This window comes from Accipiter gentilis, unplaced genomic scaffold, assembly GCF_929443795.1.
Source record: "Accipiter gentilis unplaced genomic scaffold, bAccGen1.1, whole genome shotgun sequence".
Taxonomy (NCBI): Eukaryota; Metazoa; Chordata; class Aves; order Accipitriformes; family Accipitridae; genus Astur; species Astur gentilis.
Window position 1 is genome coordinate 784,553 of NW_026060847.1, and position 9,555 is coordinate 794,107.

The following is a 9,555-nucleotide window of genomic DNA, read 5'->3' on the forward strand; positions in this document are numbered from 1 at the left end:
GCGATGGGTTAGACCCGGACTCCCTACCTGACCCTACAGGTTAGACTTGGTATCCCTACCTGATGCTCCGCAGTAGGCCTGGCACCCGTACCCGATGTTCCGGGGCAGTACAGGTGCACCCTCCGGAACTCCAGGGTATTACCGGAACCCTTACTTTTTCACTGAGGTACACCTCATTTGCAGAGCATCCAAGTCACAGCAATAAAACATTTCTTTGTGGAAAGTATTACAATAAGTAAAATAAAAGAAAACCAACCAACAAACAAAAAAAACAATCCAAAAGAATTAAAGAAGCCATCAAGCCCAAAATATTCATGAAAGAAATACCAGGATAGGCTGACCCTGTAATGAGATATGAGTACTATGCAAAAGACAACAGGCAGTTTATTCCTTATGAAAAGCATCCAGTGATTAGATTTCTCAGGGCATCCTTGATCTCATGGTTTCTCAAGCTGTAGATGAGGGGTTTCAAGGCTGGACGCACCACTGAGTACAGAACTGCCACCAGCAGGTCCAGGGATGGCAAGGAGAGGGAGGGGGGCTTCAGGTAGGCAAACATCCCATTGCTTACAAATAAGGAGACCACAGCGAGGTGAGGGAGACAGGTGGAAAAGGATTTGTGCTGTCCGTGCTCAGAGGGGATCCTCAGCAAAGCCCTGAAGATCTGAACATAGGACATCACAATGAAAACAAAACACCAAAATACAAGAGAGACACTAAGTACAAGTACCCCAAGTTCCCTGAGGTAGGCATCTGAGCAGGCGAGCTTGAGGATCTGGGGGATTTCACAGAAGAACTGGTCCAAAGCATTGCCTTGGCAGAGGGGTACTGAAAATGTATTGGCAGTGTGCAGCACAGCAGCGAGAAACCCACTGCCCCAGGCTGTAGGGTTCAGTTATATGGAACTTAGTTATTGGGCCTGAAAATAGCTCATGGTCACAGGACTGTTCCAGGCGCCTTTAGAAGGCCTTGAACAGAATAAATAAGAAGATAGAAGAAGAAAGATCCCAATTAGGAAAACACAGGTGCACATTCCACGATAAAGGGAACTTGGCACAAACAACCTCAATTCAGGGGCTTATCTTGACCAATTGGACTAAGACAAGTCTTGTATGCTTTAATTAACACAACCAATTATGTTTTATGTTTCTGCGCATGGACAGTACCGATGTAACCAATCACCGCTTATGCTTGTGCGTGTGGACACCAAGTGCTTGCATGTAGTAGCCAATCAAAGTCTCTCAACAACTTAGAGAATTGTATAAAAATTATTAGCTAAGCTCAATAAACTGGCGACTTTAATCATCACATTGGTGTTCCGTCGTCCGGGCCCCGCACGGATCAATCCCTAAACACTACATTTGGCGACATCCGACGTGATCTGAAGAGGAACAAGTGGCAACGCTACTGAAAAGGCGGAGGAATTGCCGCGGACCACAGTGGCTTGAAAGACAGCACCGGCACTGCTCGAGAGAGGCAGGACACTCCTTGGGAAAAAGCAGGTAAAATCGTAAGCTTAAGTTGATAAAAAGAGCGGCATGGGTATTGCAGGATCTGCGAAAGAAAAAGCAGCCATAAAAACATTTATGCGGCTGACTGAAGAAACAAAAATAGATATTAAAAAGGATCAGTTAGAGGACTTGTTACAGTGGGGCCAAAGAAGAGGATTTTTTAAGGACTCTGAGGCCCTCTTTTCATTGTCTATTTGGGAGAACTTAGGAAAGGAAATATGGGACTCTGTACAAGAAGGAAATAAAATAGCTGCGCATCTGGCAGCACATTGGAAAAAGTGTCTCCAAATGATGCAGCAAATAACATCAGAAACTGCTGCTCAGGATGCGCTAAAACATGCTATAGCGACAGAAATTCGAAACATTAATGCTCCTGCTTCGCTAGCGTGCTGTCCGGCAGCGGAGAGAGTATACGGAACATAGGAGCCCCCCCTGCTGTCAACGGCACTGCCGTTAGAGGAACAGAAAACACCAGTTGCAGCTTTTCCCATAGAAGAGCTGAATTTTTGGGGGAAGGGAAATAACGCCGATGTTCCCATGGCCCCATTAACACCCGAGGAACAGGCGGTGATAAATCCTTTGCTGGAAAAGTCGAGTCAGCCGCCGTTAGGAGCGGAGGATGTTCCTCTGCCCATGGACACTGATGATTGGGGGCCCCCACAGGACTTAGAGAATACTGAGGAAGCTCAAAACCAGCTATGTACCGATTCTGATGATACAAACAAGGACCTGGCTACTCTAATAATAGAACAAAAAAAGACAATGCTAGAATTGTTAAAGGAAATGCGGAAAAGAGACGGGGGTAAAAGTGGGCAGCCGTTGACGAGAAAGTCATATGAGAAAGCAGCAACTGCAATCATAGAGAGTATGAATTCTTTTGCTAAAGTGGTGGGCAATGGGGAAGAAAAATCCCCCAGGGACAAAATGCAAGATCTGATTGATCTGTGTGTACCAAAGGGGAATTAATGCCCGATGAGGGGAAAGGGTCTGAAGGGAGATACGAGGATAGATACAAAGGAATGCGACGGCTAACAGACCCGCCCTCACGAAACACAGAACGAGCCCGGGCAGGACCCCCACCACCATCACCCAGCGATCCGTCTTTTTCGCCGGGACAACATGGCACGGGATTATCGAACAAGCCACTATAGAAGGAGTCATACTGCCACCCACTATCAGCTCATTTCCCGTGTTCACTGAACCAGGAGGGAAACGACAATGGGCGCCTCTGGACTGGAAAACGGTTCGAGAACTGCAAAAGGCCATCATGCAATATGGAATAGACAATAAGTATGTACAACAAATGATACAACAATTTTTCAAGGCACAAACCTTAGTGCCCGCGGATATAAAGATTTTGGTGGAGATGTTCTTCGAACCAACTCAGAGGTTGCTGTTTCACGATCGGTGGAGGCAGAAAGCAGAGGAAGCCCAGGTGAGAAATTTAGATGCTGGGGCACAAAATCCACTTGCGTTTGTCAGCATTGATATGTTACTCGGCACGGGACAGTTTGCTACTGGTCCTGTTCAGGCTGCATTAAGACCAGAGGTTTTACAATTGGCACAACAACTAGCTCTGGAAGCTATTTCAGAGGTGCCGCAAGTGGGTAAGCTGGTTCCACCCTATTCTCAAATCATACAAGGGGAAGAGGAACCGTATATGAAATTCCTTGACCATTTGAAAGCTGCTGTCGATGCGTCACCCGCTTTAACCCCCGAAGCAAAAGCTGCAGTCGGACAGGATTTAGATATTCAAAACGCGAATGTGAAATGCAGGCAAATCATTGTGTCGCTTCCACGTACAGCTACGTTAGTGCATATTATAGAGGCTTGTAATCGCTTGCCTCTGATACAGGAACAAGAAAAAGCTAAAATACATGCTGAAGCTCACGCTGCTGCACTCGCGGTAGCATTGCGACCGATAGTGCAACAGGGGAAGGGAGACTATGGTCCACACAAAGACCCCCCCGTGTGTCATCGGTGTGGTCAGCTGGGGCATTTGAGACGTGCGTGCCCCCAATGTATAGCAACGCAGCCTCGATCTGTGCTGACACAGACTAACAGCAGCCGATCCAACTTTCCTGGAGTCTGTGAGAGGTGTGACAAGTTCAGACACAAGGCCAGCGACTGTCGATCAAAGTTTAAGAAAGATGGAACACCATTAACATTCAGCAATCAGGGAGACAGGATAACGAGCGCCAAGATGAGGGGCGCCAAGACATCAAGTGCCTCTCAGACGGGGATGATGGAGTACCCGGCTGTCTCTTAAAACTTAAGGCAGCCACCAAAGGAAGCGCAGGAGTCGACCTGGCCGTTGCCGCTGACACGACAATAACTGATGATAAAGTTCATGTTGTTCCATCGAATGCTACTGGGCCTTTGGGTCTTGGACTAAGTGCATTGCTTTTGGGATGCTCTTCTGTTTCTAAACAAGGAGTATTCGTCTTGCCTGGAGTTATTGATGCTGACTTCACAGGAACTATTTCGATTATGGTGAAAGTGTTTGTTCCTCCTGTAACCATTATGGCTGGGACCTGAATTGCTGAATTAGTGCCCTTCAAGGCTAGCATCCCCTGTGTCAGAGACGCCGAACAAGGGGATGGGGGATTCGGATCCACTGACACCCCATTCATGGCCTTCACGGAAATAATTGGATCTGCCAAACCCGTTCGTCAATTCAATCTATATGGACCTTTGGGAAAATCTCTGCTCGGTAAACGTATGCTCCTCGACACAGGGTCTGATGTGACCATAGTTCCAAAGGAAGAGTGGTTCGAGGACTGGGAATTACAAAATGTCAACACCATGGTAACAGGTATTGGAGGCCAGAGTTCCACACAAATTAGTGTAAATTTCATAATGATTGAGGACTGTGAAGACAAGAGGACGGCACATGTAAGTCCTTATGTTTTGAATACTACCGTGTGGCTTTTGGGTCGGGATGCTTTGGCGCAATGGGGTGTTAGATTGACCACGCATTTTTAAAAGCGGCCATTGACAAGCGACCAACCCTAAAATTAAAATGGCTAACGGACAGACCCATTTGGGTTGATCAATGGCCGCTGGTAACAGAAAAGGTCACTGTTTTAGAGCAACTCATGGCTGAACAGATGGAAACAGGACATTTGGTTCCTTCCACAAGCCCGTGGAACACTCCCGTATTTACCATCTTGAAAAAGTCGGGTAAGTGGCATTTGCTGCAGGACTTGCGCGCAGTGAACAAAGTAATACAAGATATGGGATCCATACAACCTGGTATTCCAACCCCTACTATGCTCCCCAGAGACTGGCCTTTAATTGTTGTTGACCTTAAAGACTGTTTTTTCACAATTCCTTTACACCCAGATGACTGTGAGAAATTTGCTTTTACCGTCCCAACCGTAAATCGGCATGCGCCAGCTAAGAGGTATCACTGGGTCGTTTTGCCACAAGCCATGAAAAATTCACCGACTATATGTCAATGGTTTGTTGACATCGCTCTCGAACCATTTCGCAAGAAATGGAAGGAGGCTCTGATATATCACTACATGGACGACCTGCTAGTCTGTGCACAACAACTTTCACCTGAACAAGTGTTAGCTGACCTGACGTTATACCTTGGGGCATTTGGTTTAGTCATAGCCCCAGAAAAGGTTCAGCTGACGGCACCCTGGAAATATCTGGGTTTGCAGGTTGCAGAAGCCTCTGTACGCCCACAAAAGCTGTCGCTACACAAAGACATACGAAATGTACATGATGTACAAAAACTTGTCGGAGACCTGCAGTGGATCCGGCCTTATTGTGGTATTACAAATACAGACTTACAACCACTGTTGGACTTATTGCGGGGCAGCAATAGCCTAACTTCTGTACTACATCTAAGTGCACCCGGGCAGCAAGCCTTGACAGCAATTGAGCAGAAAATCACATCATCTATGTCTGATTTGCCCATAAATTTGTATGCATATAACTCAGACAAGGAAGTTGCGGGAATTCTGGGTCAGTGGGATGAGCAAAAAAAACAAAACCCATTGGTAATACTAGAATGGATATTCTTGCCTGCTAGCATGTCAAAAACGGTAGTCACTAGAATTGAAGCTCTGGGGATGTGCATTCAAAAAGCAGGGGTAAGGGCGATACAAATTTCAGGGAAGCAAATGGACAAAATCATTTTACCTGTGTCACTTGATATTGTGAGTAATGCCATGACGAAAAATGACTGCCTTGCAGTAGCTCTGCTGGACTTCAAGGGGGAAGTGGATAATCACTACCCGCCTCACCCATTATTTAAAACAATGTTAACAATGGAACCACACTCTATCTGCAGCAATAAGCCACTGGAGGCCATTACCGTTTTTACTGATGCTAGCAGCAAGACAGGTAAAGCAGGATTTGTATATTTACAGGATGGATCCTGGAAAATCGAAGTCATTCTGTCAGAGGGGTCAGTACAAGTGCTTCAGCTATTAGCCGTATGCTCTGTTTTTAAAAAATGGGATAAGACACCTGTCAACATTATTTCAGATTCTCAATATGTCGTGGGGATAGTCAAACGTATGCATAGGTCCCTACTAAAAACTGTAAACAATAAGCAGCTGTTTATGACACTTTTAATAAAAATTATGGATGTTACTAGAAAACCGGACAGACTTATTTTTTATCGATCACGTTCATAGCCATACAACGCTGCCGGGATTCATTGTGGAAGCTAATGCGCACGCGGATCAGCTGGTAGTAGCCAATGCAAACATCTATTTTAATACACCCAAACCTGATTTGTTTGGACAAGCACTGCTATCCCATAAATTTTATCATCAGTTGGCAAAAGTGCTGAGTAAACAATTTAATCTTCCATTGCAGCAAACCAGAGATATTCTTGCTGCTTGCCCAGACTGTGCAAATATTCCAAACTTACAACCACAGGGGGTGAACCCCCGGGGATTATCACCATTGCAAATTTGGCAAACAGATGTTACGGAATATCCCAGTTTTGGGAGATATCAATTTATTCATGTATCTATTGACACATATTCAAACCTTATGTGGGCTACTGTTCATATATCAACCAATGCTAAAGCCGTAATTAAGCACCTTTTGGCAGCATTTGCCGCCATGGGAGTGCCAACAGAAATTAAAACAATGACCCGGGATATCGTGCACAGTCATTAGAAACATTTTTACAGATGTGGGGGGTAGCTCATAATTTTGGCGTACCCCATAATTCCACTGGTCAAGCTATTGTTGAACGTGTACATCGGACCTTAAAGGATCGTTTAAACATTTTAAAAACGGGGGAAGATATGCAGCACTGTACCCCCCAAGAGTTAATAAGCAAAGCACTGTATGTTTTGAATTGGCTACAGCCACATGGTACTGAGGATCAGATCCCAATTAATAGGCGTATGTGTGGGAACAAAAATGTTGATAAAAATCAGCAGCAAGTTTCATTATTAGATCCGGTTTTACAGTAGTGGCAAGGACCTTGCAAATTATTTACGTGGGGAAGAGGGTATGCTTGTGTTTCCACAGGTAACGAACAACCCCATTGGATACTGGCAAAATGGGTCAAGCCGTGGATCGAGCGACCAGATGCCACAAACAACTCAGAAGAGCAAGAGAAAGAGGCAGCGGAGACGTCAGCAGGTCCCGAAGCCCTAGATAGACCGACTAGAGAAATCACGATGGAGACCGACAGTCAATGTGGAGATTAAGAATGTGTGTAAAAAACATGGAATATGATATCAGGTTTGGATATGTACTTTAGTGCGAGTGGGTAGAAAAGATAGTTAATCGTCAAAAAAAAAAAATTTTTTTTTTTTAACCATTGTAACAGACATTCAACTAATCAACTAACCTACTAATCTATAACTAATTGTATAGAGAATAAGCAGTTTAGAATAAGTGCTGTAGAGAATAAGCAAATATATATATGGTTTAATGTTAATCAGCCCTCGGCGAAACATTACTCACAGAAGCCGAGTGTGGAAGTAGTTTTAAGATACCTGATATGTAGTCAGTCATTCATTAAAAAAAAAAAAAAAAAAAATTTTTTTTTTGCTAACAGTTAGTTAAAACTGAAATTAGAAGTAAGGTCATAGACTCAGTTAACAATCTAGAAATAGGGTGACGGGACAGTCCATTTTTCATTAATAACCTTGGGGCAAGATTATGCTTATGTTTTCACAGGTCCAAGCCCATGATGGACTTCCGTTTGATTTATACGACCACCATCATCTGAAGCATCATAGATGGTGCGGCAATACGAATACCACCTCAGCCAAAAACTAATGCGTAGGTCATCTTAGCTAACATAACAGGTTAAAATTCTCAGTGCATTACAACCGCATCACAAAGCCCATGAACGAATTGATAAGATAACTATGACTTGTGCAGTGCGCCTGGCCAGCGAGTGCACGCATCACAGGTTTTCAATTGAGGTGGATTTTGGCACCCGCCAGCCACGTGTGCTAAAATCCATTCCTCTGCAAATGTATAAATACCGGGATATTCCAAAGAGCATCAGGCTGGTGTGCAGCAAAACCATAGTTGCCTCCTTAGGGACACCCACATAAAACTGACACCTACTGATTGCTGGGCTAAGTTTGCGGAACAAGACAGCAATATGCTATGAAAAAAAAAAAAAAAAAGTGAGAGAGGGGGAGATGTAGGGTTCAGTTATATGGAAGTTAGTTATTGGACCTGAAAATAGCTCATGGTCACAAGACTGTTCCAGGCGCCTTTAGAAGGCCTTGAACAGAATAAATAAGAAGATAGAAGAAGAAAGATCTCAATTAGGAAAACACAGGTGCACATTCCACGATAAAGGGAACTTGGCACAAACAACCTCAATTCAGGGGCTTATCTTGACCAATTGGACTAAGACAAGTCTTGTATGCTTTAATTAACACAACCAATTATGTCTTGTGTTTGTGCGCGTGGACAGTACTGATGTAACCAATCACTGCTTATGCTTGTGCATGTGGACACCAAGTGCTTGCATGTAGTAGCCAATCAAAGTCTCTCAACAACTTAGAGAATTGTATAAAAATTATTAGCTAAGCTCAATAAACTGGCGACTTTAATCATCACATTGGTGTTCCGTCGTCCGGGCCCCGCACAGATTAATACCTAAACCCTACACCAGGCAGCTGCTGCCATGTGGACACAAGCTCTGCTGCCCAGGAGGGTCCCGTAGTGCAGGGGTTTGCAGATGGCAACATAGCCGTCGTAGGCCATGACAGTGAGAAGAAAATACTCTGCTGAAGATCAAAAAGAGAAACATAAAGACCTGTGCAGCACATCCTGCATAGGAGATGGCCCTGGTGTCCCAGAGGGAGTTGGCCATGGCTTTGGGGACAGTGGTGGAGATGATGCCCAGGTCAAGGAGGAAGAAGTTGAGGAGGAAGAAGTTCATGGGTGTGTGGAGGTGGTGGTCACAGGCTACGGCGGTGATGATGAGGCCGTTGGCCAACAGGGCAGCCAGGTAGATGCCCAGGAAGAGCCAGAAGTGCAAGAGCTGCAGCTCCCACATGTCTGCAAATGCCAGGAGGAGGAACTGGGTGATGGAGCTGCTGTTGGACATCTGCTGCCTCTGGGTGTGGAGCACTGCACAAGGAGGCAAGGGCAGTGACAAGTTAGGGCATTATTCTCTGACCAAAATCAAAGCCATTTCTCATAATAAGTTTACCACATTTTTTCCATTTCAATGAGATCTCTGTTCAGATCTGTGGATGGAGCTCTGGTTGATGCAGGCTGAGTGTGCCCTGAGGACCAGGACCTCTGCCCACTGGCTGCCAAGGAATCAGCCTGGCTCTGCAGCAGTGCCTTTCTGGGAATGGTGTCAGTCAGGGGGGTCAGTCCTGGTGTTTGAACTGGTCAGATGAAACTACTCCTAATGTAAAAGTGCTTGTCAACGTCTGCACTGCCAGGGCTAAGAAAACACAATCAAAGCATTGTTGGGGGGGGGGGGGGGGGGGAAGGTTTACAGCTCTCCCCCATCACACCTGGTAATATTCTTGTATTTCAGAAACCCTCATCATTTCTGCTGCACTTGGAGAACGCAAAG

At 45.2% G+C, this 9,555-nt stretch overlaps 1 protein-coding gene across 1 annotated transcript; it reads right to left on the bottom strand.

Moving 5' to 3' along the window:
* Window positions 1-391: 391 nt before the first annotated feature.
* LOC126036942 (olfactory receptor 14J1-like) lies at window positions 392-8,726 on the bottom strand. The gene is made up of 2 exons (XM_049797173.1): window positions 8,630-8,726; window positions 392-882 (listed from the first exon to the last, which is right to left on the bottom strand). The coding sequence occupies exons 1-2, from the start codon at window positions 8,724-8,726 to the stop codon at window positions 392-394; spliced, it is 588 nt and encodes a 195-aa protein (XP_049653130.1).
* Between the last annotated feature and the right edge of the window lie 829 nt (window positions 8,727-9,555).

Bases quoted from the DNA above. Each gene is read 5' to 3' on its own strand.
- LOC126036942 (XM_049797173.1), bottom strand. From the start codon at position 8,726: ATGGCCTACGACGGCTATGTTGCCATCTGCAAACCCCTGCACTACGGG. The intron at 883-8,629 runs GTAGGGTTTAGG...TGAACCCTACAG, and splicing joins CATGGCAGCAGCTGCCTGGT to CCTGGGGCAGTGGGTTTCTC.